Consider the following 26,826-nt stretch of genomic DNA (forward strand, 5'->3'; position numbering starts at 1 on the left):
TTAGCTTTATTACATTTGTCTCTGTATTCTCTAAGAGCACAAACTGATTATTTGCTAGGAACTTTTGATATGCTTTGATATTCTTTTCTATCACTGCCTCTTTAACTTCCTGTGTCCACCATGGAGTTCTGATTTTTTTATCTTTGCAGACAACCTCACCACATGCCTCTTTGGCTGAATCAATCAACGTTTCTTCAGGATTTGCCAATGAACCTGCAAAGTTTGGTTCCTGTTCTCAAACTCTTTCATTTTTTCTTGAATAATGTTTGTGTATTTTAGTCTACACTTAAAATCTGAAAGCTGCTCAACTTTTATTCACTTTAAAACATTCTTACATGTTCTTCTTTTCATTATGAAATTCAATTTTATCCTGCTCAAGACTAAATGGTGATCACTTACAATTTCAAATCCTCTGTACACTCTAGTGTCCTACACCAGTGACAAAACATCACTATCAACAATAACATAGTCAATAAGGCTTTTTTTTCTTTCTTGTGTCTTCTCTCCATGTGAACTTGTGCACATGTTTATGTTGAAACATTGTATTAGTAATAACCAGTCCATGTCCTGAGCAGAAATTCAACAGATATTTGGCATTATTATTAGATTTGTTCTTTTCTGTCTGACAATCCTTTCCTACTCTGTTATGTAGATCCCCAACAAGGATCAACTTTTTGGAAGGACAAACTCATTGCTCTTTGCATTATGGGATACTAAGGTAAGTGATATGAAGTTATTAGCTTCTATATACGAGTTGTCCCAGTCCTGAAAATACTTCAGGCGCAAACTTTGTTTGCTTACACTTGGATAAACGATTAAACCAAGTATATAATTTCTTGGTATCTTTAATTTTATAGCATAACCAAGTAGAAAACTTCCAACAACTTTCTCAAATCCAGAGTAATTTAATAATAAGGTGTGACACCTTTTGCCTACTTGTATATGAAAATATGACTTCTGCATTACTTCAACCTTTGTATCATCTCTGAGTCCGACTCCCACTGATGAGACTGACCTCAATAAAGATGAAAACTGGTCTGGGTAGTGACCTTTCCTATAATGCATAGCATTATACATACCTGTAAGGATATGTGCTTTGCATTATTGGGTTAGGATACTAAGGCAAGTGATGTGAAGTCATTAGCTTCTATATACGAGTTGCCCCAGTCCTCATAATACTTCAGGCGCAAACTTTGTGTGCCTACACTAGGATTAAGGATTAAACCAAGTATATAATTTCTTGTGTTTTTAATTTAGACCAACTTTTCCTTTGTCATTGTGTCAATTGCTTTTCCTAAACCCTCAATTTCTCCACTTCTACCTCCTTAGTAAAACCTTCTGTGGGACCATAGGAACAAATAAGTCTCATTGTCCAGTTCCCTATTCTGATATTTGCCCACATCACTCTATTTTGTATTGCTTGCCATTCAAGCTAGCCTCATATTTAGTGTTGCTACTACTCCTTCTTTTTCTTGACTGCATTGCCTGAATATAACAGTTTGTATTTATTGCTCAGAAACATCTCAGAAATTTTTGTCTTTTTTGTTTCAGTCACCTTTTATGTCGATCTGGTACTTATCCATTTCCTTAGCAAGCTCCATTTCTTTGCCATTCAGGCTTCTTTTGTTGATAGTACTGATCTTGAACTCTGGTGATGTTGAGTTAGAGTGTGTTTCAGGATTTGTTCCAACAGCTGACTTTTCGTCACCCCTGGTGAAAACAGTGGTGGGCTTGTTTAACTGGGCAACACTCCAGCTGACACGAAATTCTGTCATGTTGTACCATCATTTTATATTGTGGTTTAAGCCAATAAGAATACATTTTGGTCAGCTAAATCTTTTCTGAATCTAATGAAACAAATAAGTTGCATTGTCCATTTGCCTATTTTAAAGTATGCTCACACATGCCCAACAATTGCAAGCCCATCCTCATTTATTCAGTTTCAAGGTAGATACCTAACAGGGTGCACCTCGAGAAGGTGAGGATCGGACATTAATTCAGAAGCCCTGGTCAGTTCTTCACATTCCTTAAAATGACTACATGGAGATCTCCTCCTAGTTATATGCTTTGACCCTTAAGCACCCATATGTTGGAACATGGTATAAGTAACGACTAGTCTATATTCTCAGATCAAACTTAGCAGATACACTTATCATTCCTATTAGTTTTACCCTTTTCTCCAAATTTTTCCAAAACATGTTTATATGCCTCTTGGGATTTACTTCCTACTCTGCTACTTAGATCTCCAACAAGTACCACTTTTTCCATTTTATTTATGTAAAATGACTGCTCGGGTGACTCGAGAAATTCCTTCACAGTATCTATCTTGGGAGAACTTTCCACTTTCTGTGGTGCCATAGGCACCAATAAGTTTCATTGTCCATTTGACTATTTTAAAGTATGTCCACATGTGCCCAAGTATGGTTGAAACTGCTTTGCAATCAAGAAGTCTTCATGCTTAGTGTTGAATACTATCACTACTCTTTCCTTTCCTTCATCATTAATGCCTGAATATAACATCCTATATTTATTATTTAGTTAAATTTTACCTGTTTTTGTCTTCTTTCAGTGTTGCTAATTATGTCCACATTTCCAGTTCTTCTTGATTTCCTTTCCATCAATACTCGTTATACTGATGGTTGCTATCTTCAGTTCTTCTGATGTTAGGTTTATTGTTGTTCTTCTAGATGGTGAGTTTGAGTCTGCTCCAGTAGCTGACTTTTCACTGTTTACCCTGGTTTCCTGACAAAAATAGCAGGGGAGAGAGAGAGAGAGAGGGGAGGGGGGGATGCTCTTGTTTAACCAGGTAATGCCCCGGCTGACATCATATTATTTGTAGTTTGAGTACCCAATAGAGAGTACCATTTGGTCGGCTAAGTCCCAAATTGCCAGCCTATCCTCATTCATTCATTCACCTAGTGGATATCTAATAATGGGGTACACCATGTGAAGGTGAGAAATGGACATTAAGAAGCCTCAGTCAGTTCTCTAGGTTCCTTAAATGTGATGCGAAGGTCTCCTTCCAGTTATTTGGCTTTGACCCTTAAGTTACTCTTGTATGAAACCAGTATAAGTAATTCCTACAATTCAAATACTTCAAAAGGCAGCATGAGTTGATGCATATAGTTACTTATATTTACTCCATCACTCAACAACAATTTCTCCAAGCAACTAACACCATATCCATTTGGCTATAACACGACCTACAAGTACAAACATTTTCTACCAGTGGATATCTATCAAAAACACTCCATAAATGATAGAATATATTAGAGAGGAATCTAATCAGGAGTACATATCATCAGTATTGGAGGTAGAAAATGTATCAGAAATCTGATATGTGGAAGTCAGTTGGAGATGATATTTGACCAGAAACATTACCCTTTGGAAGCATAGAAGTTTTACTATAGGTGCACTGCTAATTCAAAAGGTCAAATTTTGAATTATTAGAGTATAGTTCTCAGCATTATTTGTCTATTAAAAGTGAAATAAAATGAATGCAACAATTAAAGAGGAATATAAGAAGGATCTGTTTTACGTTTTGTAGATTTGGAAAAAAGCATATGATAAAATGCCAAGAGAAAGGCTGTTCAAATAACCATAATTATATGGTGTAAATGGAAAATTATAAAGAGTGATGTATGTAGGCCCATACATAAGTTGAGAGTCAGCAAATATAATTAAAATAGGATGTTGAGAAATATGGTTTGATGTAAAATCAGATGTAAGACAAGAGTGCAGATTATCTCCACTCTTATTCTTCAGCATGGTTGTGCAAATAGTTAGCACATCTACTTTCCAACCAACAAGCTATGGAGTCAAATTCGGTGTAAAGTGGTTTGAAACAAAATCATGTTTGGTCTCCAGAGCATGGTTTCTAAATTATCCAACCTTAGCCACCAACCTACAGCACCAATATTAATGTACCATAAACTAATAACCTTTTTGTTAGCAGGATTCACATGTAAAAAGAAAATCATCATTATATATCATCACATTATGAAGGAAAGTGGTAATGATGTTAGCATATGAGAATGTGTGAGCTACTCTAAGGTGGTATATGTTCACAAACAGAATGGGAGAGGAAAGGTTAGAAAAACAGGTTTCATCCCAGAAGGGAGGAAAAATATTCAGAGCAAGCCGAGTTCAGGGGTGGATTAATGCAGTAAGACTGATGTGCAACAGCAGCTTAGAAGAAAGACAGAAATGTAAGACCCTCTATTCAACATTTGAGGATACATGTCAAGAATTAATATGCATCCTCAACTGTGTCCAAGTGAGAGTTGTATAAATAAACATTAAAATAAATACAAATTGCTTAAATCAACTAATATAGAGTTCTTCAAAGCTAAGATTTTAACTTACTTCTACAAATGGAGGTTTACCAGTGGCCATTTCAACAATTGTACATCCAAGAGACCAAATATCAGCCTATAAAAACAAAGGAAAAAATTATTGAATCAAATTTATAGAAGCATATACAGTAATTTGTTATGTTTTTTTTTTTTTTTTTAACTGAACTGAACTATTTGTAAGGCAACGTCTGGCGATATCAAGAGGAAACTTTTTTAAAACTTCTTCAAGAAAATTAACATCATTAAAACATAACCACAAATTATTATTATTAGACTTCAATGGAGTCAAAATACTCATCATGAGAGGTCTCAATATGTCACACACACACACACACACAGCTCATTGTACCATGCCTTAAATGCATTCACTCACCACTCCAGATGGGAAAACCCTTCTCCCCATACCTTTCCACTCACACCCTCCTTATATTGTTTCCAGGATGGCCTTTTATTTTCCCCCGTCTCTTCCATTCTTCTAAGTTAGCATATGCAAATCTGTGTATATAGCTAGCCGAAGAGCTAGACTTGCAAGAAGTCACCTTAACACCATTGTACTTGATAGTATGTTGATTACAGCAATCCCTCGATTAATGCGTTCTTTAAAACAGGCGCATTAATCGAAAACACACTAATCGAATATAATAACCTATGGGAAAAAGTATAATTTGTTCCTCAAATTTCTTTTTTGACCTTTAATTTTTTTATAAACGAATTAGGGTATGTCTCAGGGAACCATGAAGCTGAAAGACAATAAAACATATTCAGAATATAAATTTATTATTCTGCTTCTTAACAAAGAATTCAGCTAAACTAGTTTGGCGTGCATTCTGTTTCTTTTTCTCAAACAACTGAGGTAAGGTCCTATTGCCTCTTCTGCAAATTTTACTGCTTCTCTCTTTATTCAAGGTCAGCCTCTAAGCATTGCTGCTTAAGAACTTTGGTTGCACGAAAAATATTTCAATTTGTTTTTGTGAAATCTCTTTGGACTTGTCGGCGATTAAATTTTCTTCATATTCTTTGGAATCTTCCCGCTGTGCATCTAAATTTAACAGGTCAGAATCACTCAATTTCTAAGAATGAGATTTAACTTACTTAGATTCATTTGAAAAGTCTCTAAAATCATTTGCACAATGTGGAAGAATGTGCTTCCAAATGGCTGTGCGACTTTATATCCACGCTGAGATTTCTCTGATTTGGCCAGAAAAGTCTTGGACGGTGTTCATTCACTTCCAAAAAGGCCGGTTTCATCGACATTAAATATTTATTGGTCAAAATAGCCCCCTTCATCCACAGTTTTCTTCAAAATCTCTGGATAATTTGCAGCCACTTCCTTATCTGCACTTGCAGCTTCGCCTGTGATTAGAACATTATGTAGGCTATTTCTCTTTATGAAATGTTCAAACCACACAGCACTAGTATGGAATTCTTCTTTTCTATCATAGATAGCCCTTTCTTTCAAGGATGCAAAGAGACTTAATGTTTTTGATTTAATAAGGTCAGTGGATCCGTTTTTGGTTACAATCTTCGATCCATGTAGAAAGACTCTCCCTAATTCAATGATTATAACACTTTGATTTCGAGTGCATGCATGATGAACTTGAAGCAACCTCACCTTTCTCTATGTATTCAGCAGTTTTGCTTAAAATTGCTCTTATAGTTGATTCACCCATTTTTATGGGTGAATCTCTGGACTCGCCTTGTTCATTTTCTTTATTATTTCAAGTTTTTCTTCCAATGAGATTACTTTTCGAATCATTTTCACACTTCCACATTTTTGCTCACTAATTCTTTTACTCATGATGAAAGATTGGGAAAATACTTTAAAATAAAAAGGTAAGGAAAACAACTGCAAAGGGGGCATGAAGTATGATCATCAAAATGCTATGTATTAATGCTGTCTGCTATGTAATTAACAGACAGCATTAATTTAAGCGTTAAATTTGGAACATAGTGTAGATAGAAATAATGTAGTATGCCATTAAAAATAACTTGGTAAAATGTTTTAAATCGGTAGCTAAATCATTTCATCCTGGTAAGTGATTTTTTAAAATAGTTAGCCATAAAAAATGTACAGATCAAAAATTTTTAAAATCTGTAACATTTATTTTTAAGATATATATAAGCGCACTAATCGAATTTGGGTACAGAAAAAAAATTATGCACTAATCGAAAATGCACTAATTTGGGGAGCATTAATCGAGGGATTACCGTATTCAAGAAAATAACAAAAGCTGTCAGTTCTTCCAATAGAAATGGAAGAACTGACAACTTTTTTTTTACTGCTACTACTACATGAATCAATAACATCCAAAAATGAAGTTTATTTAAGAAGTTGGAAAAGATGATAAACTAACAAATCTGGATGGTCAAATCAACAAAAACAGCACCTTTTTCATTGATATATACAGAAAACCAATGCATAATGAATAATACCTCTTGTCACTATACACAGAAAAACTTGCATGACGAAAATAGAACCATGCTCTAATTTCCTAACTTTATTACAAAATGAAGAGAGAAACAAGAACCGAACCAAATCATCTTATACAACAATTACTATTAAGTGGCTATAAAAAATAATAAATAAATAAATAAAAACAGATGAATACTGTTATACAGATAAGTCTATGCCAGAACTTCATACCATTTTATGGTTGGCTCTGTGATTATCTGCTCTTCAACCATCAGGCTGTGAGATTGAATCCTGCTACAGCTATGACTGTTTGAGATTGTTTTTTTGTTAGGAGACGAATTTCACTGACTGGTGAAAGACCAATGCCCTACTTATTAAAGGACCGAAGTGGCTTAAAAAATGCCCCAGGTTTGATTTCTAGAAAAGGGTTTCTGGATTATGTAAAAATTAGAATAAGAAAAAAAAAAATAGATAAAATTGATTAAAAAAATCCTTGTCTTACTCGTACTAATATTATAAATGATTATTATTATTTACAGCATCTCCATGACGCCTGGAGGCTAACTGTGGGAGACCCAAATCAACCATCATATACACAAATCCTATCATACATCTTCATGAATCCATTCGGAACTCACAACCAATTATGGCAATCCATTCAACTCACCACTCTCCATGCAAAATATCTGGTTTGCACACCCCTCTAACTACACCCTTACACAACTTCCATGGATGGCTCCTGGTTCTCTATTTGCCATATATTAAAAAATTTCACTTCAATTTACAAATTATGTTGTCAAAATACTTTCCAAACATGCCATAATTTTCTTTTAAGCCAATTCTAAAACTAGTCATTAGTGGGATCTTCAAAAGACACACACACACACACACATGCATGCACAGCACTTGAAAGAAAAATATCCAAAAGTATGCAAAATATAATGCAACTGCTTGAATGCATATATAGAAGATGACGGCTGGTTGTTCCACAAATACTACTGAGTATCACATGAGTGTGTAGATTAAGATCCTGAGATAGTACATTATTTCTGTTAATCTGGTATCTCTTTCTGGTTAAGAGATGGCAAATTCACCTTCAGCTGAAAAGCCTGTAAAGGTTCTGGATTAGGAAACTTTCACATTTTATTTGGAACAGCTATTATTATTATTTTTCCTATCATGTAATAGGAAAACCTCTGGTCTTTAAATCAGAATCAAGAGTTTCAATATCATCATGTTGCAATGATGCGATGTTAGAAAACTCATAATAAAATACTGCAAGCTAGTGTAGTTTATTATTTTATTATTATTACATGGCGCTTTCATGGAGTCCAAGGTAGGACATTCCACACTACAGTTAATCTATCATCTACACTGTACAAACCACTCTATGCTATTTACTACTACTTACAGAGCATTTTTGTTTGTAAATTGCATGTTGAGACAAGAATTTCTGCAGAGGTAGTACCTTTCACCAGGTTACTTAACACTGGCCCTCGCACACACACACACACACCCCTCAGGGTAAGATTAAAGTGGGGTTGAGCCTCTCCCTTACTAAAGCCTATCCATGTATGCAACCTACATCTTCCACAAGGTGTCCCTGGCTTGCAGAATACAGTATGAGGGCAGTCTGAAAAGTTCTAGGCCTCGACTATAGATTGCAACACTATAGGCAAGATTTTTTTTTTCTAAGTTGGGACATCTGTTGTAAGCATCCAAGTGAAATTGCAAGTCATTCAATCAAGTAGTTTGTTTTATACAGCTGCCTGAAGCAAAAGAGTTGCTTGTATCCCTTGAAATGGATAAAATTTAGTATCATGCGGTTATAAAATTCTTTGAAAAAGAAGGTTTAACACCAAAAGACATTCATTCGAAGTTCATAAAAGTTTATGGGCACTCTTCTCCTTCGTTTTCGACAATTAAGAAATGGGCTGCTGAGTTTAAATGTGGCCGTACCAGCCTTGAAGATGCTCCACGTGAAGGACATCCAAAAAGTGTAACGACACCAGAAATCATTGATCAAGTGCACCATATGGTACTGGATGACCAGTGAGTCAAAGAGCGTAAAACTGCTGAGACTATAGGCATTTCAAAAGAATGTGTAGGATATATTTTGCATGAAGAATTGCAAATGAAAAAGCTTTGCGCAAGATGAGAGCCGAGCTTGCTCACAGCAGATCAAAAACGCACTAGCATGAAAATCTCTGAACAGTGCTTGGAGCATTTTAACAAGAATAAAACTGATTTTGTGTGTTGATTTATTACTATGAATGAGACTTGGATTCACCATTAAACACCAGAATCCAAACAGCAGTCAAAACAGTGGACAGAAGCCAGTTGTTCAGTGCCAAAGAAGACAAAGTCAGTTCCATTAGCAGGAAAAGTCATGGCATCGGTGTTTTGGGATGCTAAAGGCATTTTGTTTATTAATTACCTGGAAAAGGGTAAAACAATAACCAGGGAATATTATTCTGAACTTTTAACCAAAATAGACAAAAAAAATTCTTGACAAAAGACCCGGTTTGCAGAAGAAAAAAATCATCTTTCATCAGGACAATGCATCTACCCACAAAGGTGTTTTGGCAATGGGAAAATTAAGGGATCTGCACTATGAATTGTTGGAACATCCACCCTATTCCCCAGATTTGGCTCCCTCTGACTTCCATCTCTTCCCAAAACTATAACTCTTCCTCGCTGGTCAGCATTCTTCTTCTTCGAATCAAGAGGTGATTGCAGTTGTAGAGGGGGTATTTTGCAGATCTTACTGAGAACCACTACAGGAACGGGATAATGGCACAGGAGCATCACGGGAATAAATGTATTAGTCTTAAGGGAGATTATGTTGAAAAATAAAAATAATTTTGAAATTATAAATTCGTTTTTTTATTGTATGCTGAGAACTTTTCAGACTATCCTCGTAGATCTAGACTGGGAAGTTGATAAATATCCTTGTGGAGGAGCATTAGTGTCCATCACTACTTACAAGCAGAACTCTAGTTGAGTGGAATGGTTGTAACGAAGATTATCTTGAGTAATATCAGGATGGTGACAACTTTGTCAAGATAGTGCAATTCAAAAAGAAAGGGGAAACTACCATATTATATTTCCCAAGATTTGTAATGGAAAGAAGCATAAGAAAAGAGATAGAGACTGACATAAACGGAGCTTTAAAAAGAAGAGTTGTGTCCATCAAGAGAGGTAGCAAGGTACATTTGGTCGTCAACAGGAAAAATCGTGCATCAGAATTGCTACTTGGAATGTAGAAATGTTCCGAAGGATGTAAAACTGGGGGACATGAAAAGTGAGCTAAGAAGATTGAACACTGATATTATAGGTATATTTGAAGTATGATGAGAAGAAAATATAGATTTTTGGAGTGATGAAAATCATATTATATATTCTGGAGAAGAAAAAGAAGAAATGGAACAACTTAGTGATGGAATCATCACAGTTAAAATAGCTAGTAAGCCAGTAAACACTATTATATTACAAATGCACATGCCAACATCTGCTACAGAAAAAAAACGGAAACAGAAATGTATGAGATAACAGACAACAATGTGAAATCCAATGAGAACTTACTTTAATGGAAGATTTCAATGCAGTAGGCTGAAGAAGGAAAATAAGACAAAGAAATTGGAAATTTTGGAATTGGTACAAGAAATGAAAGAGGTCAAATATTTTGCAAACAAAAACAAAGAAATCTAGTAATTTAGTAACACTTTAGTCAAGTTCATAAAACAAGCAGATATGCATGGAAATTGAGGAGCTTTAAGGAGATACCAAATTGAGTAAATTGACTACAAAATAACAAAGCAGAATTTACCTAGGAACAAATGTCAACAGTGATATAACCCAGTCATGGCTAAGTATAATCTTAGATTCAAACAGTGAAATAAAACTACCATCAAAAAGTAAAGTTCTTGATATGAATAAACTAAACAATACAACTATAAAAAATGAATACAAACCCTTTGGAAATGAACAAATGAAAGAGAATAAACAATTAGAAGAAGAATTGGTGGGAAAAAAATGGTCAAGGATTAGGGAAACAATATATAAAACAGTAGAGAAATGCCTGGGCAAAGTAAGAACAGAACCTAGCAAACCTTATTATTATTATTATTATTATTAAACAAGACCTCATGGAGTCAAAGACTCATCTAGGAGGTCCTTTTATCTCACACACATCTCATCATACTGGGTCTTAAACACATTCAAACTCCCTGCAGACACCACACATTCAGGCAAGGCATTCCAATCATTCGCAACTCTGCACGAAAAAAACCTGCCTCTCACTCCCCTACTCACACCCTCTTTATACAGTTTCCAGGGATGACCTCTGGTTCTCCCCTGATCTCCCACTATTCTCTGTAGAACTTCTCCACCATTGATCCTATAACAACCCCTTACCAACTTGTAGGTCTCTATCATATCTCCCCTCTTCCTTCTCTCCACTAGACTCTGCAAATTACATCTTTTCAATCTTTCCTCATACTCGACATTCCAGAGGTCAGAAACTACCTTAGTCAGTCGCCTTTGGACCCTTTCCAACATCTCTTCATCCTTCTGAAAACCAGGTGACCAAATCTGGGCACAATAGTCCATGTGTGGCCTAATCAAAGCCTTATACAATGGAACAAGAATCTCCCTACTTCTACACGTCAGTGTCCTCCTCATCATTCCCAGAAGTCTTTGTGTTGTCTTCACAATTTTGGCGATGTGTCCCCTAAATTTTAGATCCTTATCCACTATCACTCCCAGATCTCTTATTTCCTCTACTTCCAACAATATATTCTCACCAAGCATAAATTCTGCATCCCATCTTTGTTTTCCAAATTTTAAAACCTTACATTTTGCAACATTGAACTCACATCCCCATTTGCTTGCCCAATCACTCAATTTATTCAAGTCTTCTTGCAAGGCCACAACATCTTCACTACTCTTTATGGTTCGTTCCAACTTTGCATCATCTGCAAACAACTGAATATCTCCATCCAAATCTTCGCCAATATCATTAATATACAAGTTAAATAGTAATGGCCCTAAAACAGATCCCTGAGGCACTCCACTAGTGACTTTCCTTTTCCTGGATATTGCCCCCCCATACACAACTTGTTGATACCTATCAGATAGCCAGTCTTCAATCCAATGCACTAATCTAATATCCAACCCCATCTGCTCTAGTTTGACTGTCAACTTATCATGAGGTACTCTATCAAAAGCTTTTGCGAAATCCAAGTATATTACTGTGTATCCTTCTCCTCTGTCCAAGGAAGCAGTCACTTTATTGTAATAAGTAAGTAGATTACTAAAACACGACCTCCCTTTAGCAAATCCATGCTGTCCATCAAAGATTATACCATTGTTGTCAACCCAACTCTGGATCCTAGTTCTCACAAGCTTCTCCAACAACTTAACCACAACACCTGACACACAGACAGGCCTATAGTTTGATGCTTGAGTTCGATCACCTCCTTTATGAAGTGGCACAATCTTGCCCTCCTTCCACTCTTTAGGGACTTGACCAAGTGCAAGACTCGTATTAAAAAAATATGTCAAGGCAGGTGTCAACTCTCTGGCACATTCCTTCAGAATACGCGGTGATATATATTATCAAGTCCCACAGCCTTATTTACATGTAGTTTACTCAACTCCCCAAACACCTCTTGCTCACTTACAGTCAGTCTCTCCTCCCCATCATCAACTGCTCTTAATCTCTCCATGAAGTCACAATCACAAGATTGAAAGATCTTTATGAACTGCTCATTAAGTATCTCCACCACACATTCTGACAGCTGTCTTTATACCATTTCCTCCAATCAATGTCATCCTTCCATAATCATTCTTTCTTTTGCTGGCTACATATCAAAAGAACTCCCTAGGATTCTTTTTAGCTTCATTAGCTAACTGCTGTTCATACCTCTCTTTAGCTACTCTCACCAACCAAGTCACCCTCCTTGCCTGGTCTTTGTAGACCTCATGAAATTGGTTACTTCCACTTCTCTTATGCTGCCTCTACAATGCCCTTTTTCTCTGTATTGCATGCTTAATCTCTTTATTCATCCATCTCACACCTACCTTATTTAACCTTCTCACCTGTGGTATACATTTAGACATTGCATCCACTAAATATTTTTTGAAAATCCCCCAAGCTGCATTGATCTCTTTTTCAGCTAACTCCTCATTCCATGCTACACCTGCAAGCTGTCTCCTGAGCTCTTCATAATCACCCCCCTTGTAGTTCCACGTATACCCTTTTTTCACAGGGGTTCTTGCACTGCTGGCAACCACCCAAGTAATCACCTCATGGTCACTTTCACCAATTGGTGGATGATTTGATACCTCATTGATAATTACATCCTCCGATGAGATGACCAAATCCAAGACCCTTAATCCTCTTGTGCCCTCTGTTACATACTGTCTGAGGTAGTTATCCCTCAAAAACTCAAGAAACTCATTTTCTTTACTTCCAGTTGCTATATCTTCATTCCAGTCTATATTGCCATAATTAAAATCACCCATAATGATCACCCTTTTCTTATTTGCTTGGCTTATTTGACTATACATTTCACTATCACCACCATCCACATTACCAGGTCTATAACAACATCCCACCAAGTATTTGATTCTATTCACCTCTATCTCACACCATACTGCCTCAAAACCACTGGCCCCATTTCCCTCTTGCATCTCTACCTTGTATGGACATAACTCTTTCTCTATCATCAATAGCACTCCCCCTCCCTTTTTACCCCTTCTATCCTCACGAAACACATCATACCTTTCCATCTCTATTCCTGTCAGGATGTCATCCTCATCTAACCATGTCTCACTTATTCCGACAATCTCTGGGTGCACAGACGCAATTAGTGCAACCATTTCATCCGCCTTGTTGCTTATACTTCTAGCATTGGTATACAAACACAACAACCCATTTCTGGATCTACAGCTAGTTCCACTGATACCACTCACTCGATGTGATCTCTCCATGCTGGACTGGGGCCATTTCCCTTTCTGCTTCTTCATTTTAGAACCCTTTGCAATTCCATCTGTTTCCTTTTGATCCCTGATCATCCCATTACTTTCCTGCCTACACATGCTCTCACCTCCTCTTGGAGCATCCACCTTTCTCACGCTGTATATCCCTGTCCACCCTGAGCCTCCCCGTTTCCCTGCTCCTCTTGCACACCCATTCTCTCATTTTCTATACTCATACCACTCACTTCCCCATTCATTTCCACTCCTTCAATCTCTCCTGTCTTACTCTCCTGCTCTTCCACATCACTCCCCTCTCGATCTGATTCATTCTCTCTATTCACTTCTCCACTTTCCAGCAGCAGTCTCTCCAAGCGACTCACACCATAACCACTCAAATGCAGTCCATCGCTCCCATACAGCTCACTTCGTCCCTCAAACTCATTCCACACATTAACAAACTGTACTCCCATCTCCTCACACATTTCAGCCAGAATATCATTCATAATCCTTGCTCTCCGCCTCATTTCGCCACAATCATACCTAGGCAACACACTGACCACCCTTCCTGTCACACTATTCTCCTTTATCTTTCCAAGCAGTCTCCTGACATTCATTTTGACATGCTCTTTGTTCTCTCTCAAATCATTTGTACCAATTAATACAATTAACTCTTTTGCTCGTTCCCGCCTCATAGTCAATGCCTCAATCACTCTACTCATTTTACCGCCTGGAAAACATACCTTGTGCATTTTATCCTCTAGCACACCTTTAATAATGGAGTCTCCATACAACGCCACTCGCTCATCTTTTGTTAACTCTTTCATGCCATCATGATTTATTTTAATAGTTTTGACCTGAATTCTCTTAATTTCATTCCGCATCCATTTCATTTCTTGCTTCATCCAATCCAATTCACCTTCCGAACCTCGCGACACATTCACTCTATCATTAAAATCTTTCTAACTCTCGACCCCCTCTTCTCACTTGCCCTCTCATTCATCCTTCTTTGTTTCCGTACTTTCGGACTAACATGCGTCCAACTTTCGCTATCATTCTTCTCACTTTTACTGTCATTCATCTTTCTTTGGTTCAGTACTTTCGTTCCAACATGCGTCCAACTTTCGCCATCAGTCATTCTTTTTTCGCTATCATTCATTCTTTCGATTTTTTTTACTTGCGATTTCTGCATCACGCCATTTCTACTTTCATTCGTTCTCTCAATTTCGTTTCTTTCCGCCTCACATTTGTCCCTTTTAACATCCGTTACGGTTGTCAAATCGCTCTTTTTCTTTTTTCCTGATTTTTTAACATTTTTTTGCCTGTCTTTCTCACCATCCTTCTCTTTCAAACGTGCACTCGCGACACAATCAGTACTAGCACTTTCTGTCATCAACTTCATATTCGCATTCATCAATTCCTCGTTCAGGTCACATTTCGCACACACCCGTCTTCCATCTGCACTAAACATCCACAAATCATTTATGTAATCGAAGGAATACATATAACAGACCTCACACTTAACGAACCGACTGAAATCCAAATTAAAATCATGGAATGACAATGCCGCCACCACTTTTTTTTTTTTTTCCTCTGCAGGTTACTAGGTCTAATATTAACGTTTTCGTATTTAGTTTAAGCAATAAAAAAAAACCCACACTAATAATATCGGTAGCGTACAACGTTTACAGCCGCTCTTACTTAAACAATTACGCATATATACTTAATTATTCCTAGTAAAACTTATCTGAATCAGGAGCTCTTCAAAACACGTCCGTAGCGCTTGACCCACTAGTGCCCTCGCCAAGAAGAAGCAGAAAGGGAAATCTTTGGGTAATAAATGAAGTGATCTCAATATAGTTGAGTGAAATAAAAGGAAAAGCAAGCAAGATGATAAGAGTAAAGAGGCATATCTTAGATTAAGGAATAAAACTACTTCAGAGTGCAGAACTTTGAAAATATGATGAAAGAGGGAAAATATACATTGCTTACATGTTAATAAAATAATGCAATATTGTAGGAAAATCAGAAGAACTGTGATCAAAGATCAAAATGATAAGATCTTGACAGACAGATACAAAAGATATCGAAAAAGAGATGACAGTATCTGGAGAAGCTACACAGTGGACAGGATTAACAAGTGAACATAATAGCTAAAAAGATGATTCAAGTGAAGATGAAGGATTATGATATTCTAAGAGAAGAGTTATAAAGTGCACTTTGCCAAATAAACAATGTAAAGTACCAGGTCAAGATGGTATCAAAGTAGAACTGATAAAGAAAGCTGGTAATATAAAATCTGAATTATTTGAACTTACTAAAGAAATTTACAAAAAAAGGAGAAACAGTGAAAGACTTCAAACAAAGTGTAATAATCCCTATATAAAAGAAAGCTAATGCTATGGATTGTAAACATTATTGTATAAGTAACCTTTTGAAACATGCTTCTAAATAAAATCTTCAAAATAATACAAAACAGAATAAATAAAACAGGAGAACCCACATGAAGACAATTTGAATTTAGAAAAAAAAAAAAAAAATCTGGGACGAGATTAGTAATCCTTACCTTAAGGCAAATCATAGAAGAGAGAATGAAGGTAGGCAAGGTCACAGGTCACATTTCACCAAGTAAACTGGGAAAAATTATTCATAAGCATGGAAAGAGATAACACAGATTTGAGAGAAAGGTGGTTTACATATGACCTGTACTCAGACCAAACAGCTAGAATTGGAAAGAATGAGAACTGAAACTGTTAAATAAGAGACGAGTCACACAGGGCGGCTGCTCCCCATCATCAATTCTTTAAAATGGGACTAGCTGTAAAACTCTATGTAGCTTGGAAATACCAAAGTGCTTTATACACTGATTTTTACAGAGGTCAATTCTCATGAGATTGTTACAAAAATAACCTTGCTTATTAAATAACTTAAGGAAATTACAACATACAAAGGATATAAATTAAATTAAACTTTAATCTATATTTCCAATATTGCAGCAATGTCACGTTGCGATCTTCACAGGAACTTAAAATAAAGCCACGTGCACACAGGCATTACACACAGTAAATGAGGACGAAGCAGGAAGCTACTGTTTCTCCTAAAAGTCCTTATGGTGCCCCTCCCCAGCAGCAGGCTATGTAGGTATTCTTGGCTGTTCGGCTGAAGGTCTTCTGATGTAAGTCTCCCAACAAATTTGGGGCAGTCTCATGCAACCCAATTTGTTGAGGTTTGGCATGTTTCTTAGGGCCGAGGCTGATTCCATGAATAGCCTTTCAAATTTGAATTTACTACGGTATAATACCGTGGCTTTCTTCCACTGTATTCTGTGGCGTGAATCAAGAGCATGGTGCAAGAGCAGAGTGGCTGTACTGGTGAAACTGGATGTATCTGTTCTGAAATCCTTCTGTTCTGAAATTCTCATATTCGCTGTCCTGCCTGTTTGGCCAAAGCAGGACAGATTACAGCTCCAAGGGACCTGGTATACACCAGGTAGGTCTAGGTGAAGTGGTTGGTATTTAGTTATATGGTCTATAACATGAGGTCAAGTCATGTTTTTTTAGGATTTTGGTAATTTTTTCCGAGGTGCCTCAGATGTAGGGAATGGTGATGGATTTAGAGTAATCTTTGTAGTGAAGGGGCAGATTGGTGTTGTCGTTTACTGGTTTCAATATTTTTTGGATTTTTTTAGGGAGGGGGGGGTAGCCATTGGCTGAGAAAGTATTGAGGATGTGGTTTAGGGCATTGTCATTTCAACAGATAAGTTTAGCCCTGTTTTGAAGTGTCTTAATAATTCCATACTGTTGTGTGTGTGTGGGGGGGGGGGATTGTTGGTGAATGTATCTGCCTGTATGGGTGGGTTTTCTATAAACTGAGAAAACAAAGGTTCCATCAAGCTGGCAGGTGACTAGTGTGTGTCTAAGAAAGGGAGGCTGTTGTTATTCTCTTTTTACAGGGTGAATATGATTCTGGGCTGTTGGTTGTTTAAGTGTGTTAGGAAGGAGAGGAGTGTATCAGAGCCATGTAGCCAAATAATGAACACATCATCAATGTAGTGAAGCCATATGGTTGGCTTTTGTGGGGCAGAGTTTAAGGCTTTCTCTTCAAAAGTCTCCATAAAGAAGTTGGCCAAGGGTGGGGAGAGTGGCGAACCCATGGCTGTCCCCTCTATTTGTTTAGAGAATTTTCCTCGCCAAACGAAATAGCCTGAGTTCATTGTGAACTGAAATAGGGCTGAGATATCGGGAGGAAATTTAGCTTGGATTAGCTCTAAAGTTTCCTTGAGTGGGACATTTGTGAATAAGGAGGAGACATCAAAACTGACCATTATGTCAGTATGTTGGAGTGTAAGGTTTTCTATGCTGGCTTTGAAGTGGGCCGAGTTTTTTATGTGTGGTGGTGTGTTGCCAGTATAGCGTGCGAGCGCTTTGGCCAAATGTTTAGTTAATTTGTATGTGGGGTAATCAATGCCATCCACTATGGGACGTAAGGCACATTTTCTTTAAAATGTGCCTTACGTCCCATAGTGAAGTTAAACGGTTTTAATTTGTTAGTGACTTCTACAGGCCAAGAAGTGACCTTCTTAAGGAGCCTGTGGAGTTTTCTAATTTGTGAGTTGGTGGGATTGTATTCAATAGGGAGGTAAGTAACCTGATCTAATAATAGGGCATTAAGCTTACCTGTGTAATCCGTTTGGTTAAGTACTACTGTGGTGTTACCTTTATCTGCTTTGGTGATTACCACTTCTTTGTTTCTCTTAAATTTCTGCAGAGATTTATATTTCTTATTGGATATGTTGGTTTTTGGTAGTCTTGCTTTGGTGAGAACACAAGCTACATCCAGTCTAATATTGTTGGCGACGTGGTTTGGAAGGTGGCAGATCCCGCATTCAATTTGGATCGTTATATCTTCGGCTGGTAATTTTGTGGAAGCAGTGGCGAACTTGTGGCCACGTGAGAGAGCGTTGAGTGCTTCAGCCTTCAAATTAACTGAAGAAAGGTTGACTACAGTGTCAGTAGGAAATTTTGGTTCAGAGGTTGAGTTCTTTTTTAAATTCTCAAATTTCTTGATATGTCGACCTCGTATTTTTAAAAATTCTTTATCCACAGCCGTGCACGAGATGTTGTATAAAATTTTCCAAATCTTGTGATCTAACGTGCTAGAAAGCTCTTCTTCAAGCACCCGAATAGCTAAGTTTGCGTCAGCTAGGAGAAAGCGAGTAGTGACAATTTGTTCTCGTAGCAGAGCTTGGATGGTGCAGTTATAAATTCGGAAAGCCTTTTGTGAAAAGAATTGGTGCTAGAATTTAACACAATTTGGGATTACCTGATTATCCCAGCAGCATTTTAGGTAGGTCAGACGGTTCAGTTGTCTTGATAGCTTCAGCTTCATTTTATCATAATGGCGGGCCTTGCGTGCAATGAAATCTCCGTGGATGATAGTAATTCTCGTAGAAAGCCATAGACATTGGTTATACATGCTTATTAAATAACTCAAGGAAATTGCAACGTACAAAGGATATAAATCAAATTAAACTTTAATCTATATTTCAAATATTTCTGTAATGTCACGTTGCCATCTTCACATCAAAACAGGCAGGATAGCGAATATCAGAATTTCAGAACACAAGGACTACGTCCGGTTTCACTAGTACAGCCACTCACGCCAAAGAATACGGTGGAAGAAAGCCACGGTAATACACCGTAGTAAATTCAAAATAGTAATGGATGATAGTAATTCTTGTAGAAAGCCATAGACATTGGTTATACATGCTTATTAAATAACTCAAGGAAATTGCAATGTACAAAGGATATAAATCAAATTAAACTTTAATCTATATTTCAAATATTTCTGTAATGTCACGTTGCCATCTTCACATCAAAACAGGCAGGATAGCGAATATCAGAATTTCAGAACACAAGGACTACGTCCGGTTTCACTAGTACAGCCACTCACGCCAAAGAATACGGTGGAAGAAAGCCACGGTAATACACCGTAGTAAATTCAAAAATGAAAGGCTATTCATGGAATCAGCCTCAGCCCTAAGAAACATGCCAAACCTCAACAAATTTGGTTGCATGAGGCTGCCCCAAATTTGGAAGACCTACATCAGAAGACCTTCAGCCCAACGGCCAAGAATACCTACATAGCCCGCTAGGGAGCACCATCAGGACTTTTAGGAGAAATAATAGCTTCCTGCTTCATCCTCATTTACTGTGTGCAGTGCCTGCGTGCACGTGGCTTTATTTTAAGTTCCTGTGAAGATGGCAATGTGACATTGCCAAAATATTGGAAATATAGATTAAAGTTTAATTTAATTTATATCCTTTGTACGTTGTAATTTCCTTTAGTTATTTAATAAGCATGTATAACTAACGTCTAAGCCTTTCTACGAGAAAAATAACCTTGTATGTCTCTATATATTTTACACTAAATATTAATGTAAATAACCCTATGGGAATTGACCGTACTTACTGCTTTAACAAAAATTTCTAGAATGTAAAAAACAAAGGCAATGCTTTGCCACCAGAACTTTGTATAATAGCTCTATGTAAGGGCAGAAGAAAGTTGTTTACGATTTCAGTGTATAAGAAAGTTGTTTGCGAGCTCTGCTCGGCAAGTTTCAGACAAGTTTCCGCTGCCTGACAAGATAGGATTAAAGGAGTGCACGGAGGAGAAGAAAGTACGGGTCAGTCTTAACAGAACATCAAGGAGTCGTGCCAATTTCTTTGGGGAGTTACAACCCTTGGTGCAAGGTCCCGGAGAACACGAAATAAAAAGGGACTGAGCCGAACATCGGAGTCGGCAGTTATAGGCAGAAATACCCGGAATAGGATCCAGAGGACGGGACATTACGGCGAGGCCAAGCCAGAGGAGAAGCTAGATGGGAATGTTGAGAGAAATGTCAATGTAAATACCCAAGCCAAGTGTCGGTCGGATGTCTTTGCCACGGGAGATCAACCGAAGCCAATAGTCACAGAGTGAACTTCAAGCACTGGAGAATTTGCCATATGCTGAAACCTCTTGCCATGATCTTTTCGAGTAACAGAGATTGCAGTCCAAAGCCTGCAAATATCCCAACGCAACATCGCCTGAAGTAAGACTTTCCAGATGGAAGCCTAAGGCCCAGGATGAAAGGGAAAAGCATAGGGACTTTAGTGCAGGACCTTTGGATGAGTGTGTGACACAGAGTCTCTGTAAGTTTGTTGTACATTCTTCTTGTAATCTAGGAGATACGTTATAGATGGACTGATAAGAAATAGTAATAAGAAGTGTCTATAAGAGAGTCCTCTGATTTGTTATTAATTGGAATATAATTTGTGAGATAACTTGGCATAGATAGCAAACCTCTTTGTGAGTAAATATAGTTTCAATAATTTGATTTAATAAGAAGAGAAGTAACTGAATAATTATATTGTGTAGTTATTTAGTATTGAAAAGGGAAAGCTTGTTTCTTTATACTAAAAATCTAACAGGTAGGTAGAGAGAGCAACCTCTCTATCGTTTAATTAATGTACTTTGTTATTAATGTAAATAAATGTGTTTTAATTATATGTCAATTGAGTGCCGCCTGATCTTTTATTTTACAATGCACTGTTCCTAAATAAACTCAGATCTGTGAGCGGGAAACAACTAAGGCATTAAAAGTGTACTTTAAGTACTTCAGAACCACGACTGTTTTATTATATTAATAAATTTGTATCTAAGGTAATTACTTTCCTCCAGAGAAAGAAAGCAATTACCTTAGATACAAAACTTGATATAATTAAAAGATCTAAACGTGGTGAAAGTAAAAATAAGATTGCAAGTTAATTTGGTTTTAACAAATCTACAATATGGACTATTTTATCCAAAACTGATGAGTATTGCAAGCATGGTAAAGTTACATCTATACCTGCAAAAGTATGCAATGCACACATAATCAAAGTGCTATAATGGTTGAAATGGAAGATCTGTTGATTATTTGGCCTGGAAGACTGCAATCAAAAGAGAATTCCAATTAGTGCCTATAATATCATGCCAAAGCTCTAAGTGTCTTTTTGAGACTTAAAGAGACTAAATATGAAGAAGACAATTCAAAATTTGCAGCTAGCAAAGGCTGGCTTGAAAATTTTAAATCTAGGGCTGGACTAAAGAATGTGAAAATAACAGGTAAAGCTGAAAGTGCTGATGAAGATGCTGCATCCACATTTCTTGCTGAGCTGCACAAAATTATCAAAGAAAATTATTACGATTGCTGCCAAATTTTCAATGTAGATCAAACTGGCCTCTATTGGAAAAAATTGTCACCTAGAACTTCATCATCAAATTCCTGCCATGTACCCTCAAGTGGTGTACAAGATATGATAGTACTACATGAAAAATTTACATCATTACTAACTTCCTACCTACAATTTTCCTCCAAAGACTGTTACTTGTCAAGACTCCAACATTATCAGATCTTATATTTCTATCGTCTAAGGCACTTTGTACCGTATCAATCCACCTATATTTTGGTCTTCCTCCTGGTCATTTTCCTGGCAATCTGGCAGAGAACACTTGTATTGCTAATCTTTCCTCGTCCATTCTGTTTAAGTGACCATACCACCTGAGATTAGCTCTGTTAATGCATTCCTGGATGCTGACAATGTCAAATTCTTTCCTAATATCCTCATTTTTAATATGATATTGCCATTGATGCTATCTGTTCACGCCTATAATCTTTCTCAGGACTTTCATATCTGTGGTCTCTAGTCGTTGGTCAAGTGTTTTACTTCTCACCCAGCTCTCAGATCCATAAGTTAAAACTGGTTTGAACTGTCTTGTATACAACTAATTTAGTGTTCCGACTAATTTCTCTCTTATTTCATATGAATTTACTCAATTGACTTCCTACCATACCAGCTTTGTTGATTCTGTTGTCTATTTCCATATTTAGTTTACCATCTTCACTAAAATTCTTGCCTAAGTAGCTGAAATGTTTTACTTGTTCCACAGGTTCTCCATTCACAACACAGTTGATTTTTCAATGATTCTGCCTATTTTCATCGTCTTTGTCTTTTTATTGCTGACCTTCATACCATATCTATTACAACAGTTATTAAATTTAGTCAGAGAATCTTGCAGACTTGTAGCGGATTTATTTAGAAGTATAACATCATCCGCATAAAGCAAAGAACTGACATTAACATCTCCAATTTTGATATCATGTTTAATACCACTTTCCTTCATAATGTGATCCATATAGATAATGAATAACAGAGGGGATAATGTACATCCTTGTCTCACACCAGATTTGACATTAAACCATCTTCCTGTACTTCCTTCAATTTTAACTGATGACTTACTTCCTGTACTTCCTTCAATTTTAACTGATGACTTACAACTCAAATAAAGACTAAGTATTGCTTGATGTAATGCCCCATTGACACTATATAACTGTAGCGTATTGAATAGCTTCTCTCTTGGCACTTTGTCATATGCTTTTTCCAAATCGACAAAACTTAAATACAGATCTTTGTTATATTCCCATGATTTCTCCACTATTTGTCATAAAGTGAAGATCTGATCCTGACAGCTTCTATTTGACCTGAATCCAGCTTGTTCTTCACCAAGCTTTTCGCTTTTCTTCCACAATTCTTCTCAGCCGTTTCTCACCTAGAACTTTTATATCAAAAAAGTAGCAGTGTAGCCTGGCTATAAAGTATCAAAAGATCACTTAACTGTTATGCTTGCAGGGAATGCTAATGGAGATTTTAAATTGTAGCCACTGTTTATCCATCGAACTCAGAACCCAAGTGGTTTAAAATGTAACAAGAACTCTTTACAAGAAATTTGGTGGACGAATCAGAAGGCTTGGATTACCCAAAACCTATTCAAAGATTGGTTTGTCTTATTTTTGTCTGGCAGTTGAAGCTTATTACAAGAGAAATAACTTGGCTTTCAAAGCTCTTTTGCTTTTAGATCCAAATTTTAGATAATTTGGATGATACCTGGTCATCCAAATTCTCTTAATGATCTGTGTTAGAATGTGAAAGTTTTATTTTTTTCCCCCAAATACGACGACATTGTTACAACCCATGGGCGCTATTGCAACTTTCAAAGCCTATTTTCTTAAAAAGACATTCTAAAAGGCAGTAGAAAAACAACATGAGAAAATGTGATAACGTTCCAAGAATTTTGGAAAAATTGTAACGCAATTAAAAACATTCATGAATTGTGGGAGCAACTGTCTTCTAGCTGCATGAGAGCTGTTTGGAAAAAAACTTTTGCCAGAATTCGCTAATGACTTATGTGGGTTTTCAATATCCTGTGAACAACGTCATTGAAGAAATTGTTGCAATAGGTGAAGACCTTGATTTTGATGGTGTTCATGCAGAAGATGTTAAAGAATTATTGGATTCAAATTCAAATGATTTCAGTGACAACGAACAAATGGAATGTGAAGATGAGGTTCCAAAGGAGATATCAATCAAAGAACTGGATGGAATATTTCGCAGTTTAGAATCACTTAAGCAGCAAGTAACGAATATGGATCCAGATGTTAATTAAAGAATGCTTGTTTGCTGATGCCTAGAGAGTCATTTTGCTTGTTATCGTAGAATTTATGCTGATAAGAAAAAAATTAAAAACGACTCTTGATAACTTTTTTTGATAAAAAAAATTGCAGTAACTAATATAGGTACAAGCATTTATTAAACATTTACTTTACATTCATTTTTTATCTTTCCTAAAAGAGTATCAAATAAAACGAATTATTAATACAGTAATCGATCATGGACAAATTGTACTTTTTACCATCGATTGCTATATTCGATTAACACGATTTTGATATACGTGGTAGCATTGAGGAATTAATTAATTGTGTTAATCAAGGGATACTGGTATATATTATAACTACTAATAAAACCAAAGTTCTAGTCACGAGTAGAAACCCTTCGGTCTCTGCTATGATCTTGGTAAACAGTAAAATAATAGGGAGGGTGATAACTGAGGATGGTAGGAGTGAAATAGACACAAAATGCAGAATTTCAATGACAAAGGAAGCTTTAACAAAAAATGTGATATTTATTTTCCTCCAACATTAATTTGAAACTATGAAAAGACTTATAAAAGCACATGTTTGGAGTATTCCTTTTTACGCAAGTGAGACGTGGACTTTATCAAAGTAAGACAACAGAAGAATGCAAGCATTTGAGCTATGATGTTGCCAAAGAGTACTGAATATTAAATGGACAGAAAAAGTGACCAACGAGGAAGTACTCCAATGAATAAGAGAGGCTCTTCTTTGGTGCATCAATCCAGAGATTGGTAAATACAGCAGCACATCACAACATCCTGTCTTGTGACCTTCTTTTTATCTCTTCATAACTCTTAGCACCAGTTAGCATCATTATGTTATTTATACATGAAATTCTTGGTCTGCCTCATGGCCTCTTTCCTTCTAGAGTCCCATCCATTATTTCTGTAATCAGTCTCCCACAAGAGAGGACAGAAGCATTATTAGGATAGTGGAAAATAGAAGAAGAAAATGGACAAGGCATCTTAACAGGTACAGCAATTTTGTCAAAATGATTTTTGAAGGAAAGGTGATGGATAAGAGACAGCATGGAAGACCAAGACAGAAGTTTTTGGAATAAGTGATTAAAAAATCAGAATGCCATAGCTACACACTGATGACAATAAATAGGAGTGAATGGCATCAGAAACATTCTTTTCCATGACTTCAAAGCCAATGAAAAGTCTGTTATACATGATTGCATTTATTTTCTAGCCAATTTGCATATTTTGTAGGATGAAAAACCTGAGTGTGTAGGGTGGGGATACTGCTATGAGACCAGCTAACTCAACTGAAAAGTCTACATAAAAAATTTCTGTCAACATGAAGGGAATCAAACTCTAGTCCTATATAATTAAGTTATGAGATCCATTCTTCAAAGAAGGTACTCTAATTTAGGTTACTAAAGGGTTGGTGAACTGCAAAATGTAGCCTCTTTTATCCAAATTAATCCCAGATTCTCATGGTGTAGCCCAGTTCCACAAAAGGAGCTACAGCATATTGGAAGAAATTAGTGGCTTCTAGATGTAACTTTCCTTGCTCAGTGAAACACCACCTTGCTCTTAACTGCCAAAACAAGAAACTCTAGTTTTCCATCCTCTCTTCTCTCTACCCCCCCCATCAACACGCAGTACAGATGATACCCTTCAAGGGCATGTCAGATAAGAGAGAGCACATGGAGGTATTAAAGGAAAACTGTTGAGACCACACACACATAAGAGAGTAGAGTTCTTCTGTGTCCAGTATGGTTGCAGGTCTTTTAGAGGAATTCACCAAATTTCAAAACTCCAACAAAAACCTAATTAAAAAAAAACAAAAAAACTCCAACATGTAATACAAAAAGCTATTTATGATGAGACCAAAAGAATCCTAAAGAATCATTTTGATAAGTGGCAAGAAAAGGGAGGAATGAATGGAAGGATGGCTTTAAAATTGCTGATGGGGGAGGTAGCAGAAGCAACAAACCAAAGAGCTAAATTTTTTTTCACTTGGTTATATTATAAATTAAAGATGCCAAGAAATTATATTCTTGGTTTCATCCTTTGTGTAAGCAAACAAAGTTTGCAGGTGAAGTCACTTCACAACTGGGCTACTTATATACAAAGGCGAATGACTTCACACCAATCGCCTTAGAATCACATAATGCAATGCACATATTCTTATGGACATGTATAATGCTATGCATTATGGGAAGGGCCTTTACCCAGATTGGTTTCTACGTTTATTGTGGTCTCATCAGTGGGAGTCAGATCCAGAGAGGTATGACTTTTGCATTACTTCAACCTTTGTAACACTTCTAGGTCTGGCTCCCATATCTCAAATTTCTCCCATACGGGCATAGACTGTTGGTTGTTGACATAATTAAAAAAAAATAGATAGTGATATTTCAGTATCAGTTTTCGTCCAACTATTATGGAGATTGGAGAAGGTAAAGAACTGTGAGAAATAACCAATTTTGGGACATGTCAAGACCTGCCAAATGAAGCCAAGAACAAACGAGAATTCATCCGAATTAGTAGTACCTTATTCCGCTGCTTTCATCA

The 26,826-nt window shown here is 36.8% G+C and overlaps 1 protein-coding gene across 6 annotated transcripts in view; it reads right to left on the bottom strand.

Moving 5' to 3' along the window:
• Positions 1 to 26,826, bottom strand: part of Ask1 (apoptotic signal-regulating kinase 1) — a 937,451-nt gene that overhangs the window by 414,350 nt on the left and 496,275 nt on the right. For all 6 annotated transcript variants that reach the window (XM_090395264.1, XM_090395267.1, XM_090395262.1 and 3 more), the window contains exon 21: positions 4,366 to 4,431. In XM_090395264.1, coding sequence (XP_090251390.1) covers positions 4,366 to 4,431 — 66 coding nt within the window. The remainder of the gene's footprint in view (positions 1 to 4,365; positions 4,432 to 26,826) is intronic.

The sequence above is a fragment of the Typopeltis vanoorti genome, chromosome 7 (genome assembly GCF_054136105.1).
Source record: "Typopeltis vanoorti isolate ZY-2024b chromosome 7, IOZ_Tvanoo_1.0, whole genome shotgun sequence".
NCBI classification, from domain to species: domain Eukaryota; kingdom Metazoa; phylum Arthropoda; class Arachnida; order Uropygi; family Thelyphonidae; genus Typopeltis; species Typopeltis vanoorti.